The 25,818-nt window shown below is 47.8% G+C and overlaps 1 protein-coding gene across 4 annotated transcripts in view; it reads left to right on the top strand.

The window, feature by feature from the left end:
- Positions 1-23,619, top strand: part of AREL1 (apoptosis resistant E3 ubiquitin protein ligase 1) — a 28,277-nt gene extending 4,658 nt beyond the window's left edge. The window contains exons 2-20 of one of the 4 annotated variants that reach the window (XM_084632016.1): positions 2,178-2,436; positions 3,637-3,696; positions 4,585-4,781; positions 5,501-5,738; positions 6,773-6,942; positions 7,030-7,210; positions 8,065-8,312; positions 10,459-10,536; positions 11,515-11,656; positions 12,108-12,229; positions 14,115-14,190; positions 15,000-15,109; positions 15,812-15,991; positions 16,143-16,268; positions 16,494-16,623; positions 16,704-16,762; positions 18,793-18,882; positions 19,881-20,056; positions 20,369-23,619. In XM_084632016.1, the coding sequence (XP_084488142.1) occupies positions 3,681-3,696; positions 4,585-4,781; positions 5,501-5,738; positions 6,773-6,942; positions 7,030-7,210; positions 8,065-8,312; positions 10,459-10,536; positions 11,515-11,656; positions 12,108-12,229; positions 14,115-14,190; positions 15,000-15,109; positions 15,812-15,991; positions 16,143-16,268; positions 16,494-16,623; positions 16,704-16,762; positions 18,793-18,882; positions 19,881-20,056; positions 20,369-20,471 (2,442 nt within the window). In that variant the 5' untranslated portion in view covers positions 2,178-2,436; positions 3,637-3,680 and the 3' untranslated portion in view covers positions 20,472-23,619. Of the gene's footprint in view, positions 1-2,177; positions 2,437-3,143; positions 3,163-3,636; positions 3,697-4,584; positions 4,812-5,500; positions 5,739-6,772; positions 6,943-7,029; positions 7,211-8,064; positions 8,313-10,458; positions 10,537-11,514; positions 11,657-12,107; positions 12,230-14,114; positions 14,191-14,999; positions 15,110-15,811; positions 15,992-16,142; positions 16,269-16,493; positions 16,624-16,703; positions 16,763-18,792; positions 18,883-19,880; positions 20,057-20,368 lie in introns of those variants that run through there. The other 3 variants (XM_084632014.1, XM_084632015.1, XM_084632017.1) reach the window with 3 other exon arrangements.
- The last annotated feature ends 2,199 nt before the right edge of the window (positions 23,620-25,818 follow it).

Here is a 25,818-nt window from a genome sequence, read left to right as displayed (position 1 = left end):
GTACTGAGGTTTTTCACTGTGGAGAGGGAGCTGATTCTGTAGATGCTGGTGAAATATTTCCTTCGAGATTCAAAAACATTTCAGAATTGCACAGTGATAAGAGTCCCTGTGGAATTTACAAACTGCTCTTGGCTGGAGTGCACTCCATATTCGGAGGGTGAGCCGTTACAAAGGGAGCACTAGGAATGCTAGGAAGAAATGTGTAGAGAGGTGGAGGCAGGAGTGTGTTACTGTGTTTAAAAACATTTCGGCTGCCAGTGTTAGAAATAGTTCTAGAAACTACACCCTGCACTGTGTTCCTTCCTAGACTGCATTGCAGTTTCAAAACCATTTATGCTGGTGGGTGGGCAAAACCTTGTAACAAACTAGCACAGTTGGAGCAGAGTTTGAAGCCGACATCGAGGCCATATGAATGAGCATCAAGGAGTACAGGTTTGGGGTGAAGTCACTAGTACATATGTGAAAGGTTTTGGGTCAGAGCCATGAGTCAATTACCCAGCCCATATCACAGGGCATTAGCTAGATTAACAGCTCCTGCCTTGCTGTGTTAAGAATAGAGAATTCAAAGGCCTGAAGCTGTGTAGGGAAGAAATTGACAACTCATGGCCTTAGGGATGTGGGAAGGATAAAAATAGCTGAGAGGGTGGGATTTTCCCTGAGATGACACAGCAAGAGACTGGGGTTTTCTGTAGCACATGTAAAGAACTCTGTACAGATTTGCTCATCTGTTTGCATATGTAGGTGGAGAGCTTTGTGCCCTGAAGGCAGCAGGCTCTGTACTGTGGAGTTGTGGGTTAAGAGGTCCTGGGGAGGCAGCAGGCACCCTGAAATAGATGGTTTGGAAAGGATGGGGTAAAGGTGGCAGACACCCTGAAGTGGAGGATGGGTAAGTGGGGAGTGAGGAGGAGCAGGTATCTTAATGTGGAAGGTAAGGAGAACACCACTATCAGACAGCTAGCTGATGTGATCTGTTTTGGGAGACCTGCTGTAGTATGCTGTCATTCATAATTTATTCTGGTCTTCTCCTTGCACTCTGCATTCTGAAGGAACAGATGTGAGCTAGGGAAGTGCATGGCCCCCTGGGACATTTCCCATTCTCTGTGTCAGAGGTCCCCAACCTGTGGGGCATGTCCCCCAGAGGGTGTGGAGGGGGCGGGGAGTGAGTGCCCCTCAGCCCCACTCCGCTCACAGCTCTGCTCCGGCCCCAGCTGCAGCCCTGGCTGCAGCCCTGGCTCCGGCCCTGGCTCCCAGCTCCAAACCCGGCCTTGCCCCCAGCCTCAGCCCTTCTCCCGGCTGAAGCTGTGTCTCTGGCCCCGGGCCCCAGACCCACCCCCAGCCTCAGCCACCTTATTACCCGTGTCTGCGTCCCCTCCCCCTACCAGGAGCCCCAGCCCCACTCCCACCCCCGGCTCTTGGCGGGAGGTGTAGACCGGTTAAGGGATGGAGCGAAACTGTAAAGTTTGGGGACCACTCCTCTATGAGTTACACAGATCCTATCTGTTATGGGGTTTGTCTCCAGACTGAGATATTTGCTGCTTTGCAACTCAAAGGGTTTTAGCAGGGTGGACGGTGCTTAAAATGAATTGTTTTGTGAGGCCACCTGCTGTTCAGATCTGGGACACCTGTAATATGGCAACAGCAGAGACATTTGCCCCATATGTTTTGGGGCTCAGATTCCTTGTAAGACATATTACCTATAAATGTCCCTGCAACTGAATATCCTTCAACTGGGATTGGTGCAGTCATATTTTGCAGGACACCATGCTTTTGCTAGCTTTATCCCCACCCCACTTTCTCTGAAGGGCTCAAGTGGTGCCCAGTCCATAAAATTTACTCTCAGGTGGGAGCGGGGTACCTGGCTGCCCTGCTGAACCCCTCAGCCTGTCGAAATTTATCTGGGCTGGCAACGTTTTGTTCCATCTTGGACCTGCAGGATTTCAGGGGCATTGGTGTTGACTGAATGGCTCTGCAAATCTAGGCTGCAAAGTGAAATGAGACCAGGGTACATTCAGAGTACTGGGACATGGAGAAGCCTAGTACTTTACTCACTTTGTGGTGCTTTATAGCAGCTATGCTTGTGGCAATGACATGGAGTCAATTTTTTTTTAATCCCCTTCTAGGCTGTCCTTTTTATCTCTGGACAGGTGTAACTGATTTTTCTTCTTGTCCCTTCCCAGGCAGGAAGGCTAGCAAGCAATTGGTGGCTGCACAGTGCAGATATCCTCTTCCCAGAGTTGGGGGATAAGTTGCTGTACTTGAGTCCCTTTTCTCCAGCCGTGAATCTAAGATGTGAGTTCCAGGAGCCTCTTTTTCCACAATGTTCTGCTGCTTGGTCCCTTCCTGTTGACCCTTGCCCCACCTCTGGAGCCAAGAGGAAGAATGTGGAGGAATGAGTGCCCCCCTGTTGGCTTTTAGAACATGGGCACTTTTGTAAAGGTATGTGACTGCCATTGGCTGGAGAGTTGGGAGGATTCACAGGGCTGGAAGGTGATAGCCATCAGATAGGGAAATGCCTGGCTTAAGCTTTCTGGATGGTGGTGACTTTTGCTGCTGCTGTTGTGATAACTGATAAGTAACTTCACCTCATGCATAAAGCAGCTGTATGCACATTGTAATTCCTCACCTAATGGCTGGCAAGCTACATTGTATGCACTAGTGTGTGTGAAACTGTTATTTTCACCCCTGGCTGTTGAGCTAAGTACTAGCTTCTGGAGCAGGCGGGTTCTTGCTCTGCTGCATGATGACACAACTTGAGGGTCCCTCAGCCACCTGCAAACTCCTTGCAATAATTGAGAGTGCATGGTGTTTTCACTTTGCTGAAGTGAGATGGAAGATGTAGGTGTACTTCCTTATCCCATTGTCCCCCTGTGGTTCAGCCTCAGAAGGGCCAAATATATTTCATCCCTATGCTAGAGGGCTCATTTGGGGGAAGAGGAGTGGCGGAGGGGAAGAGGTTTATGCTCCACAACCCACTTATTCCGTAGTTTTTCTGCTGAGGCTGCCAACCTGAGGGCTAGTTGCTACCAGCTGTGGTGGTGGTTTTGTGATGTGCCCACATGACCTGTGGGAATGGAACTCAGATCCATGCAAACTCACTTTACAGAGCCGTCAAACAGATAGGAACTACCGTCAGTCATTAGTATTGGAATTGGTGACCCCAAGGTGAGTGACCGTATTGCCCAGTCCCCAAAGCCCACTTGCCCACTCCCAACTCAGTCTATGAAGCTCATACTGTATTGTCTTTATTTCAGGTATCACTGGTTCAGAACAGGAATCTGTGATGTAATTGTTCTTTACAATAAACTGGGCTGATCGGGTGTTCCATAGCCTTTTGGTATCATGCATTAGGGATCTGTTTAGGAAGAAGACTGATTTTCTCAGCTTCCACTGAAGCATATAATGTGTCTGGGGGAGGAAGAGATGGGGACTCCTGCTGGCCCCTCAGAGTTTTGGGGCACTGGGTATTTGTTGATGGGAGCTGTAAGCTGTGTGAATTTGAGAAGGAGTCACTGAACTAGACATGGAGTACTTGTGGCACCTTAGAGACTAATACATTTATTTGAGCATAAGCTTTCGTGAGCTACAGCTCACTTCATCGGATGCATTCAGTGGAGACATGGTGTGTTTGTGTTCTAGATGCAGCTGTAATCCTCAGCTGTGTGTCTCACCGAAGGGACCTGATGTTTTACATTATTGGTAAGTGGAGAGGTGGCCCTAATGTCAGTTTTCAGAGCAGCAGCCGTGTTAGTCTGTACTGTGTTAGTATCGTGTTAGTCTGTATCGTATTAGTGCATCTCACTGTAGGATCCTGAGGGTTTCCCTAAGTCTTCTACTGTCTTGAATGCTTTCACATTGGTTTAGGGTCTATCTAACAAACAGAAAGTTTTCTTGCCACATTGCACTCTTCTTCAACCCCAAGCAGAGTTATCCCATTGATCTCACTCCTGGCTCATCCCTCCTCTTTACCTTTATGGCCTAGTGGGGTTTGTTTCCTCCACGATGCATGCTTGTCCAATTTTAAATACTACAAGTGGTAGTTGCTGCATTGTTTCCTGTGGTGGAATCTCAGTAGTTTTATGTAGGTATTCATAGAAAACCACTTGCAAATGTATCTAGATTCTCCTGTGCCATACTTCAGACTCTGGGCAGCTACAACCATCTCCACTCAATTCATAGGTTTCAGAGTAACAGCCGTGTTAGTCTGTATTCGCAAAAAGAAAAGGAGTACTTGTGGCACCTTAGAGACTAACCAATTTATTTGAGCATAAGCTTTCGTGAGCTACAAAGCTTATGCTCAAATAAATTTGTTAGTCTCTAAGGTGCCACAAGTACTCCTTTTCTTTTTACTCAATTCATAGTCATTCACAGAGTCTAAAACTTAGGGACCTTTATGGTCATCTAGTGTGACCTTCTGAATAACACAGGCCACTGAAGTTCCCATAGTAATTTCTGCATCTAGCCCATAATTTCTGGTTGAGTTAGAGTGTATCTTGTAGAAAGGCATCCAATCTCAGTGCAGGTGGGATCTCAGTGCCTTGCTGGGCCATGCTACCATAACCATACTGTATTCTTTCCCTGCTGCAGGTGGGATCACAGTATCCATTGTAGTCTTCTTCTTCACCATTAAGTTCCTCTTTGAGCTTGCCGCACGTGTAGTCAGCTTCCTCCAGCATGAGGACCGGGAGCGCCGAGGGGAGCGAACTATTTATGACTACGTGCGAGGCAACTATTTGGACCCCCGCTCCTGCAAAGTCTCCTGGGATTGGAAGGACCCCTATGAGGTGGGCCACAGCATGGCCTTCCGAGTGCATGTAAGGGAATGTTTCTGTCTCCACACAGATTGGGGGTAGGCCTTTTATCTCTAGGAGATGAAGGGGAAATTTCTTCACTGTCTGGAGGGTGTGGGACAGGGTGAGGTCCTCTCCTGTTTGTCTATTAGGACATTTTCGTGGTTGAGCTGAATATAGTGTTTGTGTCTTAACAAACTCCTTTCATGCTGTTGCGTGTCATCGCCACAGACTAGGTCAATTGCTGGGGTGAGTGTCTCCTATGCACCTTCCTTTATGGTGAATTGGTGGGGCCACTACATAGTTCTCTCTGGGGACATGTGGACAAGACCTAGTGGTCTTCCTTTAAGGATGCGGTTTCCCCTGCTCTCCTTTTGGGCTTGGGTTCTGTTGATCCTGATCTGGATGCACACTAACAATTCAGGGATCAATTGCCCAGAAACTTGTTCTTCTCAAGTCACTTTTTTGAACCCGAGCACAATAAGGAACAAGGGAGAGGGGTCAAGGGCTCAAAGGTACTCACTGTCCGCTCTCTCTGTAGAAGAACGGTGCCCATACCATGGGGCTGTGGGGCCTTGTCCTGCATTTGCTGTCCCCTCACTCCCTTGCTGAGGCAGGGCTCCATCCTGCCCCTCTATTGCAAGGTGGCTGGTTTCTCTCTGTCCCTGCACCCCATATCTCTGCTGACCTGGGCTTCTCCATTCCCCATGCAGTTATTCTATAAGAATGGGCAGCCCTTCCCTGCTCATCGGCCTGTGGGGCTGCGAGTTCAAATCTGCCATGTGGAGCTAGCAATGGATATTCCTGTGACCCAGGAAGTCCTTCAGGAGCCCAATTCCAATGTGGCGAAAGTGGCCTTCACTGTGCGCAGGGCTGGGCGATATGAGATTACCATAAAGCTCGGCGGCTTGAATGTGGCCTACAGCCCCTACTACAAAGTGTTTCAGCCAGGTAAGGTCTAGGTGAATCGGTAGTGAGCCTGAGTGGATATAGAGGTGTCAGACACCCCAAGGTATATGTGTTGAGAGCTGAGATAGATATGTGGGGAGGATTTACCCCTTCTGGATTCTGTTCTTCACACATGCCACCCCAAGTAGCAGAGACTCTTGGTTTAAGCAAGCTTATGGGCAGCAAACATAGGAAAACAGAAGCTGCTATATACTGGAGTAGGCTGCTAGTGCCTCTCAGCCTACATAGCTGTTGTTACCCACAAGGCATGGTATGGTGCCTTCATCGTGACCCAGCTGAGTGGTTAGAGAATGCCTTTATGCACAACGATTGAGAATTATAATTTATCTTAGGTAATGTCACTGCAAGTGCTATTTTGATTTGACTCTAATCCTCTAGGATCTTCTTAACTTTGCTTCATTGATTTCCTCTAGCAATGAATTTCACAGATTAATTATCCATTAGTTGGAAAAGTTTCCTTTTTCCTTTTAATTATTTTTTTTCCTGTTTGATTCCAATCAGCATATTTTATACCCTCTGTGCATGTACAATAAAAAATACATCCATTAAATAATTTTACAAATAGACACGATACCAGTTAAGTTGCCCCCTTTATTGCCTCCAAAAAAAAGAGGATGCCCAAAACTTACTCAATACCCTTCTGGCTAAAGCTTGCATTACTAGCTGAGGCTTACAGATCCACTGATCTGTACTTTATTGGACTGGCTGTGGGAATGAGTTCCAGAGTTGAGGGCTAAAGTGCTAGCATGATTGGAGTGGAGGACACTCTTTTAAATGTCCTTAGTGAAGCTGAGAGTTAACCCTGTTCAGCATGTTGGGCCTCTATCCCCTGACAAGCTCTTTCCTCCCCATTCTATGCATTTCAGTGCTTAGTGGCTTGGTTCTCTAGCTGCAGAGGTGGGGAACGTATTAAGAATTCATCCATTCTTTACAGGGCATTGTGCTCCTATCTTGTTAGCTCTCTGCTGCTGTACCTAGGGCAGTCTCTGATTCTAAATTGTCTCTCTTTGTTTCAGGGATGGTGGTTCCTTCCAAGACCAAAATCGTCTGCCACTTCTCCACTCTGGTGCTGACCTGTAGGCAGCAGCACACCTTGCAGATTGTCCCCAGAGATGAGTATGATAATCCCACCAGCAATTCTGTGTCCCTGATAGATGAGCAGAATTACAGCCTTTCCATCCATGAGGTGAGTTGGACTCCGTCCCTCTCTCCCAGTCTCCTACTGAGCTAGAGAGTGTTGTTCTCTCCACTGATGTTCTCTCTCTTTATCTAGCTGGGTCCCCAAGAAGAAGAGAGCTCTGGCATTTTGTTTGAGAAGTCCGTGGTGTCCAATCGGCAGACTTGCCAAGTGTTTCTGCGACTTACCCTGCACCATAAAGGCTGTTTCCATGCTTGCATCTGCTACCAAAACCAGCCTATTAGCAATGGCGATTTTGACATTATTGTCCTAAGTGGTGAGTTAAGAGATGTTAGGTGATCCCAGACCAATTGCACTTCCTACTGGATGCCATATGGTCTAGTCAAGTAGAGCTGTTTTTTTATTTAAATGTGGCTTCCCTCCATGCCAGCCACACTCGGTTGCCCTGGGTAATGTCCATTAATTTAAAATATTATTTAAATAAGGTAAATTTGGTGCTGGCAAAGAAAGCTAGATGGAGAAAACACTGGAGACACACATTCCCTATCCCCACAACAGGTATAACTCAGGAGCTGTCTCCTCCCCTGCCTCAGAGGGGAATTTTTTAGAGATTGAGCAGTTGACTGTGGCCTACTCATTCCTTTGCATCTCACAGGTTAACGGTAGGGGAGCCAATTTTGGGCGTGCTTTGCGATCTACAGATGAAGAGTAGTATGTAAAAGATAGGTGGTATTCTCATTCCTAATTGTTTTGTGATGTGGTTCTCTGTCCCACAAGGAGAGAAGCTACCAATTTATTTCACACAAGCTACTGAATGACTGTCATATGGTTATGGCTTTTGGTCACTACAGGCAGGAGTCAGGTTAGAACTGGTGCCCTAGAAGTAAAAGGTTCTGTATTCCTACTCTCTCTCTCTCCCTCCCCACCGTCCCTGTCTCCCAGGTCTCCCAGGCCTATGGAAAGGCTCGACATACTGATGTCCTGGAGGTGAAAGTCTCCATATCCCATTCTTGAGCCTCTTTCATTATTGACTCACTTTACCAGGTTCCCACTTAGCTGGTTAGACTTTTTGCTTAGTGCTGTTCTGTGGACTCTGAGCTTAATGTGAGATGCTGAACTTCGTTTCTTGGCTGTATCAAGCTTTACACGTGTTCCATCTGTGTCCTTTAGAAAATGAAATGAACATTGTAGAACGCAATGTGTCCACGTCAGGGGTGAGTATCTACTTTGAAGCCTATCTTTACAACTCTACTAGCTATGCCAACACGCAGTGGCACCTCCCACCCATTCATCTGGGCTCCTCCCAGCGCCGTCCTTCTACCGCAACTGAGGATGAGGATGAAGACTCTCCATCTGACGGCCAGACTCCTGAGAAAGTGAAGAAACCCAAAAAAGTGTATTGCTATGTGTCACCCAAGGTAAAGCCCACATGATTGCTGCTCTTTAGCTTTTGATTCAAATGTTCTGGCATTTCAGAGCTTGCCTTGCCCATCACTTTGGGCTCTGCTTCTAGACACGTCAAACTTGGCTGGTAAAGTTTGTCGAAACTAAGTATTTGTTTAAACTTGTTATATCAGATTCCTTTCCTCTGGTTTTTTTTTTTTTTCTCCCCTAAAGGATCCAAAGATGCCGCTGCAACATCTGGGGAAAAATGATCCCCCACCTAGCTAATCAATGGGAGCGAGAAACCTGGAAAGCAGGAACAGCTGAGGGAGACCAAGAGAGGGAGTGGGCAGAAAATTTAGAGTTTGCAATTCAGTATCAGTTAAAAAGACTGCTTCAGTTTTAGCATTGCATATGTAGAAGCATCGTATCACAGAGCAGGGGGATATAACAATATCTCTGTCTGATCCAAAACCCATTGAAGTCAATGGGAGTCTTTTCATTGACTTTAGTGGGCTTTGAATTAGCTCCTGTATGGGTCTGGTGAGATCGGGCATCAAGTGTCCTCAGTGTTGAGTACTTATAGATCATGATTAGAAGGAAGAAAATCAGATTAAAAACAATAAAACTGATCGGGGACTAGGAAGGCTGATTTAGGAAGAAAGATTAGAAAAACACAATCTGTTTAACAGCTAAAGTGAAGGGATTAAAATATAAAAACCTAGAACTGAGAGTGGTTATTTAGTTTGATACCTTGAGGTATAACTAGGAGAAATGGCAGGAAATTAAGAAAAGAACAATGTAGATTTTGCCATTGTAACCAGATCAATATTTACAGCAACCATTGACCCTCCACTCCCCACCAAACCCCTATCCTAAGCAGGGTGCCTAGGGAAGCCAGAAGAGCAGAAAATTCCATTAGAGACCTCAATTTGCCAATCCATTAATTTGGGAGGGGTTCAAGTAATACAGTAATAGGTACCCATGTAAAACCCTAATCTAGGAAAAATCTTCCTGACAGAGAGAGAGATGAGGCTGTGAAACAGTCACCAAACGGTAAAGGGGAAGGCACATTGCTTGGGATATTTAAACCTAGATTGGATGCAGTATTAGAAAATGTGGAACTAGGAATGATGTCTGAGGGGGAGGGGGAATGACCCAGTAGTCCCCTCACTCTGATTCAGGGAGACAGTTTTGGACTTTCATCAAGCTTCACTGTTAAATTTCCTGATATTGGAGATCATTCTGAATGCCTTCTGTTGTAGCTACTGCTTGGACTGGAAGAGAGACCCCTTGTGCACCTGTCTAATCTGTGTATTTTTTTATGCACCCATAACTGTAGTGTTTGGGCACCATATACATAAATATAGACCGTCATTCCTGTCCAACAGATCCAGGCTGTCCAGCCCAGCAGTCCCAGTCACTTACACAGGGCTGTTCTCACTTGCTCAACTCCAGGAAAATTGCTGCTGACTATTCCCCAGCCATCTTTGCTGAAGGAGGCCTGTGCAGAAGGGAGTCTTGTATTGTGCCCTAAAGGAACTAAAATTGGGGCTTAGCCTGCTCTCCAGTGAGAGAGAGTTCCACAGCTAAGGGCCTTCTGCCAGAAACGCTCTGCATGGTGAAGACAGCAAACTGGCTTGGTCACCCCAGCTTCAACAATTGCAAGATTTTTTTTTTATTTGTTTGAACTTGATGTTCATGACATTGAAGGAGTAACAGCAATAATTTGGCCAATGCAGGATAACTTTCCTCAGGACTTCCCAGCTCTGTCAATGCATTGCAGTCCTGTACTGTAGCATCCCTTGCTATTTGAATCCTGGCTTCCACCCTAAATTCCTATACACCAACTATCTTTTTAAAAGCTAAGGTGTGCGCCGTTGGCCTGTTAATGCATGCTCTGGTTTACTGCTATATTTATATCACATCAGCGTGTCCTGGGAGCTTCACAGACAAGTGTAACAATTAAGTCCTTTTGCCAAGTTGCTTACAATCATTCTTCTCTCCCATGTTACTGCGTAGTGGAGGTTTGAAGGGCATGTGTATTGTCACAGGAGAGGTTTTGGAAGGAGGCTTTTCCTGTGGGTTTGTTCATCCTGTGTCTTGATTCTAGAGTACTTCAGAAAAGAGCTTTAGTAGAAATATGGCTGCTAATGATTTCTCTTCCCTACGGCTCCCCAGCAATTCTCAGTGAAGGAATTCTACTTGAAGATCATTCCTTGGCGCCTCTTCACCTTCAGAGTATGTCCTGGCACCAAGGTGGGTTTGTCTCCATCCAGTTATTGTTGCAGTTTCCACCCTATCACCCCTTGTTGCTGAATAATGAATAATAATAATAATAATGAATAATGCCTGTTAGATCTGCTGTTGGCGAAGTGTGGTTATTTCCACTGAGCAGCTAGATACGTGAAATCCAGGAACTCAAAAAACACCTTTCCTACCAGAGTACTGGAAATGTGTGCGAGCAGGGGCCAGCCATGTCTCTTCTCCTCACCCTAACATCAGGATCCTAGATATCATTCTCAGTCCTGTATCACACTTCTCCTAATTGCTTTATTGGAGGAGGAATAAGGCATCTAGATTTGGTCCTCCTGAAGCCCATACTGTTTGAAGTGGGCTTTATAAAGGCAACATCCCAGCTGGAATCCAGATGCTAGAGCAGGGTTGGCCAACCTGTGGCTCCGGAGCCACATGCGGCTCTTCAGAAGTTAATATGCGGCTCCTTGTATAGGCACCAACTCCGGGCTGGAGCTGCAGGCACCAACTTTCCAATGTGCCGCGGGTGCTCACTGCTCAACCTTGGCTCTGCCACAGGCCTTGCCCCCACTCCACCGCTTCCTGCCCTCTCCCCTGAGCCTGCTATGCCCTCGCTCCTCCCTCTTCCCCCTCTGAGCCTCCTGCACACCACAAAACAGCTGATTGGGAGGGAGGGGGAGACGCTGGACTGCCGGTGGGTGGGAGGCGCGGGGAGCGGGGCGGGGGAGCTGATGGGGGGCTGCCGACGTATTACTGTGGCTCTCTGGCAATGTACACTGGTAAATTGTCTTGTATTGTATCCTTTTCAGACTCAGGTTGGCCACCCCTGCTCTAGAGGCAGTGTGCCTGTTAATTGGTTCTGTGTGAGTGTGCAGATGGGAAGGTGTGTGTGCAGAAAGTGGTCTTGGTATGTGTACCCCACACTCTGTGCTTTCTGCTGCACAGTAGTTTGACCCCTGTCCTGTGTCTCTTTGCTGCTAGTTTTCTTACCACGGGCCTGATCCTGTGCACAAGCTGTTGACACTGGTGGTAGATGATGGGATCCAGCCCCCCGTGGAGCTCAGCTGCAAGGAGAGGAACATCTTGGCAGCCACTTTCATTCGTTCTCTGCATAAAAACATAGGTAAAAGAGGCTGGTGGGATAGACACTATGATTGGGGGATTCAGGTTGCTGCATCCTCAGGTTGCAAGCATCTCGGGGTGGCAGGCAGGGAGTTAGCTCTTGAGGTCATTTATTCCCATCTACTTAGAGTTCTATAACCCTCTAGGAATTGTAGAGTAGTCCTCTGTCTCTCCTTCTGCTTCTGATAGCACTTCCAATGAAGGATTTCATTGTCCCTGGCTTCTCATGCTCAGCAGGCTTTTCTGTCATTCCTCTGAAGGCATCTCTATGAGTGGCTGGATGTCTGAGAGACTAAACCACAAACTGTCCCCTGGGAGTTATGCTGTCCCTGCCTTCCATGGCAGATCACTCTGACTATAGAGCAGTCCTATGCAAATTGGGATGGGGACCCCATCCTGACACGTGAGGTGTTGGCAGCTCAGATGCAATCATAATAAGATCACTGTTTCAGGAGGCTCAGAGACTTTTCAGGACAAAGTGAACTTCTTCCAGCGGGAGTTGCGTCAAGTGCATATGAAGAGACCTCACTCCAAGGTTACACTGAAGGTCAGCCGCCACGGCCTGCTGGAATCTGTGAGTGAGCTTGTGACAATTGGCACCTGGGGGGACAATAGGCTGTTCCCACTTGTGCCCAGGACCCATCCCTGCACCTTTTGTTGCCACTCAGTTACTCTCTAGTGAAATCCAAGTTGACACCAACTGCGGGAACAATGACAATTTTGAGCCTCTAGCTCCAGGAGATAAACTGATCGCCAGCTTTGGGAAGGGAAGCAAAAAAAAATTTCCCGTTTGATAGTGTTACATAATTAGATATATGCTGAAAGCCTTATATCTTCTTCTTAAACCTCTGGCATCAGTCTCTGATAGCTGCTAGGACTCAGGGACAGTTGATCTCTCCTGGTATGGCAGTAGCAATGTCCAGGCTAGAGGGGCAGTTAGTTTGTGTGTGGTAGAAAGAGCCCCGAATACTGCCTTCGTCCAGTGTGCTTTGTTTGGGTTTGGTAACTGTTCCTGCTTATGGGAAGCTGTGTACCTCCCCCTTAAACTGTAAGAGCCAGTGATGCTCTGAGCAGGGAGGAGGCCATGGCCTGGCACTGTTGTGTCCTTGCACAGTTCTTCAGAAAAATATAAGAAAATCCTGATCGTTGTCCTATATCAGATGCTTACTAATCCTTGAAAAATGGGAACCCACCCTAGATACTCTGAGAATTACTGTCATGTCCGTTAGGATAGACCAAGCCAAAGAATGTGGAACTGTGGCAATAACAGCCCCAGAGCACTGGTTCAATCTGTTTGTGAAGTGTTCTGCAGAGCATTAGCAGTGAGACTTGACTCAAACTCACCTGTTATAGTCCTTAAATGACCTTCTAAATTAGATGCAATAGAACTATCAGTTGCCATGACTTGTGATGCCATATGTGTTTTGGGTTAGAATTGTGACAGAAATGGAAAAGACCAGTTGTGGGGGAGGGAGGACTGGTTGAGATTCTCTTTGATATAGTTGGTAAATTTAGATTTGGGAATATTTTCTGCAGGTTGGACAGGCTGTACATTATATGCACTGAGGCTTCAGGTACTGATTCATTATCCAAACCAGTTTTAATTCCTAAAAGCATTTTCAGAGACTCCCTCTGTACCCTGTTATCTTGGAAATTGCTGCAGAGCCATTAGCTGGAGCATTGCAGGCAGATAAGATCAAAAAAATTAAATGTGGGGGTGAGAAATATAAACACTTGAAAAATGAGGACAACACACATGGCAAATGCAATCAGAGAAATAAGCACTAATCAGGGGCTAGCATGATGCTCCAATTTATTTAATGATCAACTAAGTCTGAGCTTACTGTTGCTTTCAGGGGTCTTTAGGGTACAGGTTTTGCACTTAGATCTTTAATTGGGATCAGGAATGTGGGCCTACATATTTCCAGTCACTTGAAAGATTTTGTTAAAGTAAATCATGCTGTAACAGGTAAATGTAAACCAGCAACTTCTCCCTGGGCTTCTTTCTTCTACATTCTTTCTGAGGGGCTGTTTTCTAAACTGGACAGATGGGCCAGAGAGAACTAAGGCTTCTTTATTAAACCGTCTGTAGCTAGGAGCAACTTTTGTAAACTCTATTGAGTTGCTGCCTCTGGGTAGGAGAGGGGGCAGTTTTGGGGGAAGTGCTGTGAATGGGCAATGCTTAGGCTGTTGCTATTGAGCAAATTTTGTCTTGGTCTTGAGACCAGGAGCTGTCAGATGTGGGGAACTTTTCTCTTAAATTCTGTAATGGAGAACACACCTATGGTTGAGACTGAAAGGAAAATGACCTGCCTAAGATTAGTTTCTGGCTCCCCATCCTGTATTCAGATTACTAGACTGGGCCCCTCCCATTCTGCTTTACTTAAGTCGTCCGTGCATGGATGCTGAGCCCTGGGCAGTGGCCGCTGCTGCTAATGCTTTTCCTTTCACTCTCTCAGTCTCTGAAAGCAACACGGAATTTTTCCATTTCCGACTGGAGCAAAAACTTTGAAGTGGTTTTCCAGGATGAAGAAGGTAAGGGAACTTGCTCCAACAGAAACTTTTATGGGCTTGAGGAGGGTGTGCCAGGAGCATACTGAGAGTCACTTGCTGGTCTGGAATTCTGGCTGCCTTGCAACATATCCATCTGTGTCTAGATCCTTCTATGGCCTCCATCCCTGTAGTTTTGAACAAACATTAATGAATATAGCCTCCCAACCCCCTGTGAGGTAGGGAAGTATTATTATCCCCATTTTACAGATGGAGATGTGAGGCACAGAGACTAAGTGACTTACCCAAGGCCATACATTTGAGTGTGTGGCTGAGTTGGTATCAGAACACATTATTCTTGAGTCCCCGTTCAGTGCCTTCATTACAAGAGCATCCTTTTTTAGAGTTTGCAGCTGGGCTTCCGATTGTGTCACATGTAAATAGTGGCTGGTTTGATATTGGTCACCTGGGTGGAGAAGGGGATGTGAATGTGGTGGATAGAGAGGTTTCACCAGTCACTTGTGTATTTAAATGTGTGAAAATGAATCTCCTGCATTTCATGCTCACTTAATGGATGTGAAACCACAGGTCTGAGTGAATGGAAAATCATTCAGTAACAGGAGTCTGATATGAGCAGTTATAGGAAAATTAAGTGAACGGCCATCTCTGTACTTATTTTCCTGTGATCCCATTCCCAGAGGCAATGCTCTGCCCATCACAGTGACTTAGAGATAATGATGCTCTAGCCAGAGAGATTATTCTGTTTTTCTGGCAGCTCTGGGTGGGAAGAAGAAATGGAAGAGAGCTGGATGTGGCCCAGAGCTGACCGGTTTTGGACTTATTTTATCTTGTAGCTCTGGACTGGGGAGGCCCCCGCAGAGAGTGGTTTGAGCTGATCTGTAAGGCTTTATTTAACACCACCAATCAGCTCTTTACCCGCTTCAGTGACAACAACCAGGCACTGGTGAGTCCTTACCTTCCTACTTCAGTGGACAGAACTTGACATGTAGGCATGCTGTCAGCTAAACAGCAAACACATCAAAACAGCCTCTGTGCCTGCCTGCTTTCCCCGGCTGCTCTCAGGCCTGCCCCAAATCCTCCTAAATTGTCTCCAAATTCTTGCTTGGATGTCCCACCACGTTGCAGAGTTAAGAGCACTGGCTCATAAGCCAGCAAGGTACACCACTAACAGGGAAGTCAAGGCTTTCAGGAACTGGGGTTGGCACTACCTAAGAAGGCCTTATTGGGCAGAAGATGCAGTCTGTCTGCCTATTAGAATCCCTTCCTCCTGTCATGGGGTGGAAGGCAAATTTTTGGGACAATGCATGTGGCTCATGTTGTGTCTCTGCTGGCTGGATTCTGGTTTTTAATCTCTGCTACTGCGCTCTCTGAGTGTCATTCTTGAGACCCACAACAGCTTTACCTTAAGCACTGGGCCAAATCTATGGTCCATGTTATGAAAGAGGTCAGACTAGAAATGTGATTGTAATGATCCCTTCTGGCCTTAAAAGCTATGAATCTATGTTCAGATTTAGGGTGCAGTTCAAGGGCTGTGAGGGCATCTTCCTGGATGTGGTGTGCAATGTGAATGCCAGTTGGGGTCATTGCTGTCACTTCTGTTAACTATGGCTGATACTGTAGTAATTCTGATCCCCGTCCTTTGCAGGTGCATCCCAACCCTGACCGGTCCCCACATCTACGGCTGAAGGTGTATGAGTTTGCAGGCCGCCTGGTTGGGAAGTGTCTCTATGAGTCATCTCTGGGAGGAGCTTACAAGCAGCTGGTGCGAGCTCGTTTCACCAGATCCTTTCTGGCTCAGATCATAGGACTGCGAATGCATTACAAGGTAAGGCCACACAGCCTTCTGTGCTAAGCCCAGGCTGAAGTGAAACTGAATGTGAGCTTGCTTCCAGCAGACCCAGAATTCCTGCTCAGCAGTGTATGTTAAATCTCTCTCTCTCTCCACCCGCTGTACCTCATCTACCTTTCTTCCTCAGTATTTTGAAACAGATGACCCAGAATTCTATAAATCCAAGGTTTGTTTCATATTGAACAATGATGTGAGTGAGATGGAGCTCGTCTTCGCTGAGGAGAAATACAACAAATTGGGGCAGCTGGAGAAGGTGAGAGGTGGTGGGTGAGGGTGGGACAGTCTCCACTCCTTTCATCTGTAGTAGGAGAGGCTGGGAATTGTGTGGTATGTCCCTGCAGCAGTGGCCACAGAAGAAGAGTATCAGTAACGTAGGAGTAGGGAGAGGTTCTTCAGATGGGGGTTTACGCTACAAGGAAGATACTGCTCATCCTCACACACTCTTACACTGACATCCTCGTGTGGCCTCTTGTTTCAGGTGGTTGAGCTGGTAACTGGAGGGGCTCAGGTCCTAGTAACCAATGAAAATAAGATCTTCTACCTGAATCTACTTGCCCAATACAGACTGGCCAATCAGGTTAGAGAAGAGGTGGATCACTTCCTGAAAGGTGAGGTACTGTGTGCTCCCTGCTTGGCTCTAACTCCCTGTTCTGGAGGCACTGCCACTTACTCTCTTCTTGTCTTTCAGGTCTCAATGAGCTGGTTCCTGAAAACCTCCTAGCTATTTTTGATGAGAATGAGCTTGAGGTAGGTGCTGCTGATCCTGAGTCTGCCTGCCCACTGACCCTCCTTTTCAGAAGAAAGTAGGGCTGGTTGGGGATGGGAAGCCTCAACACTTGCAAAGTGTGTCTTTCCAAAACCTTCCCCCCCCTCCTTCCCTCCTCTCCATTGTGAGCGTATGTATCTGAGGGAGAAGGCACTGAGTGTTGTTTGATATTTCCTTCTTCTCTCATGTATGTGCAGGCTTCAGGGATAATAATGTATCATTATTGTTTATATTCCTAATCAATGGGTATTTGAGTCATGGGTTCAGATGCTCTTAAGTCCCCTGGGGTAGTAGGAAGGCTAGCCAGACTGTGAATGCCGCTTAGGGCAGGTGGAATGATATTTAGAGGACAGGGCCAGTTCCTTTAGGTCACTCTTCTACCATAATATTGAGCCCAGGGCAAGACAGAGAGGCACTGATCAATTTCTCTGCTCCCCATTTAACATCAAAGCCTAGAATCCTTGGTGCACGCATCCTAGTTCCAGCTCTGAGACTCACCGCTTTGCATAGTCTGTCAAGTACTTTGCTTTGTACAGTGGTCATTTGGGCAGCCAGACGTGAGTTCTTGTTTTCTGGGTAGCTGTGTTACCCCAGTCAATTTAGGGTACTTCAAGAGGGTGTGCTCAGTAGGTGACAAGATTCTAGAATAGCAATGGGGTGCATAGGACTCTTAGCCAGTGGTGAGCTGGAGCCGGTTCGCTGGAACCGGTTGTTAAATTTGGAAGCGGGACAACCGGTTCTAAAAGGGCTTCTAAATTTAACAAATGGCCAAAAGTGGCCCCTTAGGCGCTGACTCCGTGGGTGCTCCGGGGCTGTAGCACCCATGGGGAAAATTTGGTGGGTGCACCCACCGGCAGCTCCCCACCCCGCTCCTGGCTCCAGCTCGCCTCCGCCCCTGAGTTACGCTCCGCCCCGCTCTGCTTCTCCACTCCCCCCCCCCCCCCCCGGTTTCCTGCGAATCAGCTGTTTGCACGGGAAGCCTGGGAGGGCTGAGAATCAAGCAGCGGCTTTGTGCTCAGGCCCGCGGAGGCGGAGCACAGGTGGGGCGGGGCGGCACGAGAAGGGCTGCCCGCGCCGCAGCAGGTAACCGGGAGGAGGGGGGTGCACGGGGGAACCGCTCCGCGCCCCAGCTGGCCTCCGCCTCCCTGGGTCTGAGAGCGAAGCCGCCGCTTGCTTCTCAGCCCTCCCAGGCTTCCTGTGCGAACAGTTGATTCGTGAGAAGCTGGGGGGTGGGGGGCGGAGAAGCAGAGCGGGGTGGTGCATTCAGGGGAGGAGGCGGACTGGAGGTGAATGGGGCCAGGCGCGGGGCAGGGCAATTTTCCCTGTGGGTGCTCCAGCCCCGGAGCACCCACGGAGTTGGTGCCTAAGGCGCAACTTTTGATGTGATCAGTGGCGGGAGCGACCACTACCCCTGCTCCCCCACAGCTACACTGCCCCGCCCCTAGGAGCCAGAGGGACCGACCAGATGCTTCCTGGGAGCTGCCCCAGGTAAGCACTGCCGTGACTCCCCCCCTCCCCCCCCCCGGCAGGTCTCTCTGGCTCTTAGGGGCAGGGTGGGCACCCACTACGGTGGCCCATGAGACCCTCCTGCCTGGTTCTGGAGGCAGTCAGGGGACGGGAGGGGGGTGGATGGGGCAGGGGGAGCGGGGGTGGGCCACAACTCCCTCGTGGGGTGAGGAGTGAACTGGTTGTTAATATTTTGGCAGCTCATCACTGCTGTTAGCCCCCTCCTCTCAGTGTTTCCCCTATTTCCTGGTTTGGCAGCTGTTTTTTCCTTCCCTTAGCCTATCTTATATCCAACAGGAGAAGCTGGTACGGCATGAGATACCATCCTATCTCTTGATTGAGATCATGAGGTCTTACTAGATTTGCATATGTCCTGGGCCCAGCACTCTGAGCATCCTGCATGCCTCTTAAGGGCACAAAACTGACTATTGTAACTGGAATAATGGTTGGCTTCATGGGTACTTTGTGCTCCTGTTTTTGTAACTGCAGGTCTTTTTCCTTTCAGTTGCTGATGTGTGGTACTGGAGACATCAGTGTCTGTGATTTCAAGGCTCATGCTGTGCTGGTGGGAGGATCCTGGCACTTCCGAGAAAAGGTAGGTGGGAAGTTTTCTTCTTCCTCCACTGGAATGGGTTGACTGTCTTCTGTGTCACTTGGGCTTCATATGGAGACTGCCTGCTGAAAGCAGGAGAAGCTTCCAGAAAGAAAAACTGGAAAGAACTTGGAGAAGAGCAGAGTGGAAAAGCAAGACCTGGGCCTGGAGGTGTAGACACAGGAGAGCAAACTTTGCATTTGGAAAGGGAGCTTACAAAGAGGACAGAAGCCACTGAGGGCAGAACAGGGATGGCTGCACTGCAGCTGCAGCAGGGGAAAGTTCAGCATTTGTATTGAGAAATGAAAAGGCAACTGTAAGGGCATTTTCAGCATTGGCCCAATGCTGGTGTTGGGAATCACATCAGTGAAGATGTTCAGGATGATATGCCTATATATCAGGGATGGTTTGAGGATTTTTCAGTCCATATCATTGTGAGGTAGAAGGTTGGCAGCCAGTAGAGATTCCTGAGCAAGTGACCCGGGACTTATTCCAGGAGAACATCCCACCCTGATGAGGGGGGCACATGAGACTGTCTAGAGAAGTGATGGGAACTGCTAAAGTGTCCAAGAGGGAAACAAATTACATTAGTGACAGACACTAGAACTGTTCCCCCTTCCAACCTGCCAAGGCACCAGAGGATGTGGGAGAGCAAAAGATTAGCCTAGGGCAGGAAGCAGATATGATTTGTATCCTAAACCTTAATTAGCTTTCCCATTAAGCATTTCCAATAGAGAGGAGCACCTATGGTGTGGGAGATGGATGAGACATTCCTAGCGTAATAGAGATGGGTGGTAGCAACAAGGGGTAAAGGTGGCTGGTGAGAAGTGACTATGCAATTGTTCCTTTTCTGGTTTGCCCTCATAATAGGGGTGGCTGTGGCAGTTGGTAGAGCTACTTTCTTGCAAGACATTTTGCCTGCTCTTCTTCTGATAACCTGCCATTGTACTTTTGTGACTCTGCTTCCCTGACCTGGCTCTGCCATTACTGGTCCCTGTCAGGTCATGAGGTGGTTTTGGACCGTGGTCTCCAGTTTCACACAGGAGGAACTGGCCCGGCTGTTGCAGTTCACAACTGGTTCCTCTCAGTTGCCTCCGGGAGGGTTTGCTGCACTCTGTCCATCTTTCCAAATCATCGCAGCTCCAACTCATAGTACTTTGCCGACAGCCCACACCTGGTGAGTGCCCTGTCTGTTGAACTCCCTGCAGCATGCGTGTGGGATTACATTATGTGCTTCTGAGTGGCAAGTACTTCATCTAATGGCATGCCTTGTGGTGAGCTGCCAACACTGCATGCCAAGTGTGTTGGCCCCTCTGAACTGTGAGATGCTGGTAGCAAGCATGTGGTGGGTGGCCTGTATATAATGGGTGACAGATGTGTGGTCGACACCATGTCATCTCACCCAAGGGCAGTGAGCAGCTGGAGGTGCCTGTGATGGACATTCCCCCACTGCACAAGTGGTGCGTATTAATTATTTTTCTTTTTTCAGTTTTAACCAGCTGTGCCTCCCGACTTATGACTCTTATGAAGAGGTGCACAAGATGCTGCAGCTGGCCATCAGCGAGGGATGTGAGGGCTTTGGCATGCTGTGATTCCCTTCCCCATCCTAGCTTCCTGGCTCTTCAGGGCAAGGCGTAGCTTGTGTCTACTGCTCATTCTTCTCTTCACAGAGCAATGGAGACAGAGCACAGACTCTGTGCAAAGAGGACTGTCGTGTGGTCTTTCCGTGTCCAGAGTACATCACCAAGAGCTCGCCTCACACTCTCCCCTCACTCCCATCTCAGTTCAGAGTGGTACGGCAAAAGAACTGTGGTACATTTGTCAGGGTGGTGTGGCACTGGGATTTCCCAGGACTCTGTGCCTTTGTCCCTCTGGAAGGGGAGAGAGTCCATGAGCAGGAGTTGCAGTGTGGCACAGGAGGACGTCTATGTAGCAGCCAGTACTGTAGCTGTTTTGGGCGAGGACCAGCTTGAAGCTCTTTTGGAGATCTGGCATGTGGGAAGCCTTAACACCTTTCCATGCTTTGGCTCAGGTCCTTCTGCTGATGCTCCCCTGTAGCTTATGTAACTCCCCCTGTATTGCATGTCTCAGAAGGGCACAGGCTTGTTTTCCTATTCAGTCCCTGACCCATTAGGGCTTCCAGTTCTCTTCCTCTCACTTGCACTGGAAGCTGCCATTTCTTGCCTTGCTGGAGAGGAGGGAGAGCAGCATCTGCTAGAGAGAGCAACCCAAAGGAACGCTCTCTCTTTAGAGCACAAGCGCTGGCCCAGGCAGTGACACTGTACTACCTCTGCCAAGGGCTGGCAGCAGGAGCGTCCTTCTGTACTGACAGTGGCTGGTACAGGCCTCTGCTAGTAAGCTGGAAGAGGAGATTCTCCTTCAGTGAATGTTTCTGATGGTGGTCCTAAAGTTACACAGGAAGCTGTCCCACACCCCTTGCCTTCCTTTCCCTTCCTCAGGAGAGGGGATGGGTATGAGAGTGTGAGCCCTCAATGCTGAGCACAAAAGCCTCTCCAACGTTCACCTTTATGGCACGTATGTAGTATGCGATAGGCCAGCTGGCCAGCAGGCAGCTACTACTATGTGCAGTGGGCTTCAGAATTACAGATGGGGTAATGGTATTGGACAGAATCCAGTACCTCAGCCCCTGACATTCCACAGGGTCTTGGCTTCTACCTCTATCACATGGCAGCAGGAGGCACTGCCTGAAGTATGCTGGAGGAAGAGGAGAGTGTTTCCCAAAGGGGTGTTGGTGCCTGGAGAGCAGCTGGCCTTCTCTCCTCCCAATCCTCTGCTGTTCTCTCCCTGAGCACTGTTCCTTGCTGTTCCTTCTAGTGTTGCTGGCTTTCCAGCAGACAGGGTACGAAACTGGAGCGTCTCCCAGACAGAGACTGAGTAGCCCACCAGGTGGCATGTTGCACTAACATTGTCCAGATTTCAGTTTGGGAGACAGTTATGAGCAGCAAATTTATAACTACCAGGTTCTGTTACCTCTGACTGTCTGCTCAGCTCCTCTCATCCCAGCGAAGTAAAGGGGTGAGGAGTCAAGGATCCTGGCTGGCAATCTTTCCAGTTTCAACAGTGAGGCCAAAATCTGAACAGATAATTGAACTTCCAACTTGCCCCTAAAGTGCATCTCTTCAGGTCAAGAGTGGAAGCACATTGGTGAGTGGTTGGTGTGTGAGAAGAACCTGCACTGCCTGTGCTGAGTGCAGTCACTGGAATGAAGAGGATTCAGGATCCTGGGTTGGGATTTCAATCTAGCATCTCTCCCAAGAGCTAATTTTAGAAAAATAGATAAAACAAAAAATTGTGCCATCACCCTCAGTCCCTTCATTCTGCTGGAGCTGGAGCTGCCCTGAACTGGGCAGGACTTGTGAGGTATGGCTTTTAAGTTGGCTCTTGACTTTTCCAATACAACTTACTAAATACGTTAGGAATCTTGGGAAACATTATAGAAAAATGTCTTTTTTATTAAAGCAGTGTCTTAACCATTCTTAGGGAGCATGTGCATCACATCTTTACAGACGTATAAGCCATTGTGGTGCCCAAACCAGCTGGAACTCCAAGCATTGTCATGGCTCATTGGGATTTCTCAGTCTTGTGGGTTAATTCCCTCTCAGGCACTGAAGTGCTGGGAGAGAGCCTGCTAAACAGCTGGTGCATTTCATCCCTGACTGATCACTTTAGCAGTGGCTGATTTGTCCCTTTTTTAAAACAGGCTCCCTTTTTGTAAGGTTCTGACCTCTTCTGGGGTTCCAACTTATTTGCACTCTGGATGGCTTCTATGGTCAGTGCAGTTGGGGCTCTCGTATACTGTTCCACCCATTCACTGCTCTCCCTAGGGACCAAAAGAAGGTGGCGGTGTTCCTCCGCTCAACTCCTGTTGGTTGGGGAGGCGCAGCGTGGTGCTGTTCCCTCATTGCAATCTTACGTCTTGTTCTTTGGCCTGGCAAGGGCCTTTCGAACCTTGTGGTTATAGGCTTATTCTGCCAATGACATCTTCCTCAGGAATCCTCTCCCTCTTTCTCTAGAGCTGGACTGTTTTCACATTGAGGACTGAGAGGCTGAACACCGAGTAGCTTCATCTGCTTGAAACAGCTCCCTAATCCTCACTGTGGGACAGCCAGCACCCCTCGCCTCTCTGCAGTTATACAGATGCCAAGGATTTTCTTTCAACACAAGTGCAGTCAGAACTGTGGTGGATGCTGTTAGTTCTTATTTGATAACCTTTCTTTATTGTTTCCATAAGCTGTTAGCTGGTCCTATTTCCCCCAGGGCTCCACCACTTCAGCGGTAGAGCCTCTTTGTCCCTAAATCTCTTCCTTCCTCTTCCCAACACATTCACCTTATATGCTGCCCTTACAATGACACCAGTGTGGGGGCAAGGTACGGAATGCACTGTGGTCACCTGTACTGTATGTTTTCTGCTGCAGAGGCTCCTTATTTTAGTTGGTCCCTTAAATATTCCCACCTAATTGAGGCGCTTCAGTAGAAAGTTTTTGATGCATGGTACTATCTCAGACAGATTCCTCACTCTCTGGCGCTGCCGTGGACCTCACAGGGCCTGTCCTCTGCCTGTATTTGAGAGTTATGTTGCATGTTTTAGAAACCAGAGACTAAGAGAGTGAGGCCAGGCCCCAGTTCTAGCTGGCAAGTTCCAAGTGGAGTTCAGCAGGTTCTGGAAGCCCATGGATTTTGTAAATAGTTTGTATAATAAATAAAATATTTTAAAAATGCTGTCTTGGTTTGGAGTTGTTCCTGAGAGGCACGGAGATGACCTAAACTGGTTAGCCTTAGTGGTGAAGAGTCCTCTTCAGATCTTCTAGTTTCTCACCAAGTCTGTCCCCAGGATTGGGCAGGGCATCTCACCCATCCCACTGATTTCTGGTAGGACTGACTAAATCAAGGACCTGGAAATTGAACTGAATTCTGCAGCAAGACTAGCTGGCTTCTGTGGTGCTTCAGGGCAGCAGGCTGGAAATTCTGCAGCACCTTCTGGTAAATCCAGAAATGAGATTTTTAGTAAACTTACTATACAAATGAATAATAGGGTCAGCTTCTGAGTTAATTTTTATATAAATGCATTTCATTATATTTTGTGCTGCTAGTATTTGCACTGAATTTGCTTAGCTGCATTGTAGAAGTTGTCAGGGGAGAAGATGGAGGTTTTAGTTGGAAGGGTGGACAGTTGGAGTTTATGGCACCTGGGAAGTTGTGGCCGTTTTGGAATGTGGGATATAAACTTAGCATCTGGAGGTTTCTTCTAAATGATCAACTAAATAGTTAACAGTAGACAAAATGTTTACTATTAGGCCTCAGGGTCAACATTCCTTTACCATGAATCTGAGTGTTGTTTTCAGGCTGTCTGCAGGCTAAGATTAACAGCACTATATTTGTCATTATGTTCGTGTTTGGAAGATTTTTCTTGTTAACTATAAGAACTAGAAACATAACTAGAAAAATGAAAAGATTATGGAGGGAGTGGATTCTGTGGCAACTGCCTTGTGGGCTTCTGACATCAGTATTGCTGGATGTAATGCTGTCAAAGTGTATTTTGGAATCAGCCCAAAGGCTTTGGTTGAGTTCTTCCCCCTTCTCTGGTAGGTATAGCTCTGATGGTTTGTATAAGTCCTACTACGTGCTGGCAGGTATCCTAATGTGTATTGAAATCGGCATTCCCTTCTCTGACTTTGGCCAATATTTGCCTTTTAAGCTGTGAGTGAGTGCTGGCTGCTGGATAGTGTGTGAGCAGAAGGTGTGGATCCCCGAGTCCCAGCTGTAGTATTGCACTACAGAGTTCCATCTGGCAGCCTTCAACAGGAGCAAGCTCTCATTTTGTCTGGTTCAGAGAAATCTGAGCTCAGTTACTGCAGTGATGGGTGCCATGAAGAACCTAGAGAGACTGAGAGTCACATATCCCCTTAAAGTGGATAAATCTGGGGTTCATGGTGTTCGATCAGGGCTCTCAAAAGTGGGTAAATAGCCGGATACCCCCTGTGGAATGATCAAAATGATTTCCAGCAGTGACTGTGTTCCTGTTCCAGACAAGCACATCAGCAAGCCACATGCATCATAACTAGTGTGACCATGTGAAAGGATCAAGGTAGAGGGAAGAGCTTTTTGAAACACTACCTGTTTGGCTGAACATGAAGGAAAGGGAGCCGCAGTCTGAATTATTTTAGCATGAAGTAGGTTCTAAAGTTTCTGCCCCTCTTTGCAGCAGGTGGTGTGATGTCATCTGGCCATCTCCATTGTCTTGTTCACCAATTCCTTCTGATGTCATGGAGATGGAATGGTGCCAGTGACCTATAGCCAGGTCTGCAACCTCGGTTCATCCCAGCATCTGTGAGTTTGCCTGGACCTGGGACAGGGCCAGGAGACGTTCTAGCTATGCATGCATCTCACAAGTTCTGCACGCACTAGCCTGTGTTCTTTGTGCCTACAGGCAGCTGCACAAAGGGAAATACTGCAGGCTCCCTGACTGTACACACACACACAGGCCCTTGGCCTGGTATGCTAAAGGGTGAATGTGCTGCTTGGGAACTGCATTGTTTGCAGCATTCTCTCCCCCTCCTAAGTTTTGTCTGCAGCACTAGAAGCACAAAGCACTCACAAGGCATCAGGAGTTTTTTCAGCCATACTAAGGGAGAGACTGGTTCAGGGAGGTGCTGCTTTGGGGGATTCTCACTATATAAAAGGTTGTTACAAGGAGGAGGGAGAAAAATTATTCTGCTTAATCTCTGAGGATAGGACAAGAAGCAATGGGCTTAAACTGCAGCAAGGGCAGTTTAGGTTGGACATTAGGAAAAATTTCCTAACTGTTAGGGTGGTTAAGCACTGGAATAAATTACCCAGGAAGGTTGTGGAATCTCCACTGGAGATTTTTAAGAGCAGGTTAGGCAAACACCTGTCAGCAGACATGCCAAACCCATGAAA

The sequence above is a fragment of the Lepidochelys olivacea genome (genome assembly GCF_965140295.1).
Source record: "Lepidochelys olivacea isolate rLepOli2 genome assembly, chromosome: 6".
Lineage (NCBI taxonomy): Eukaryota > Metazoa > Chordata > Testudines > Cheloniidae > Lepidochelys > Lepidochelys olivacea.
The sequence above is the reverse complement of the archived record's forward strand: the minus strand, read 5'-3'. Positions and strand labels throughout refer to the sequence as shown.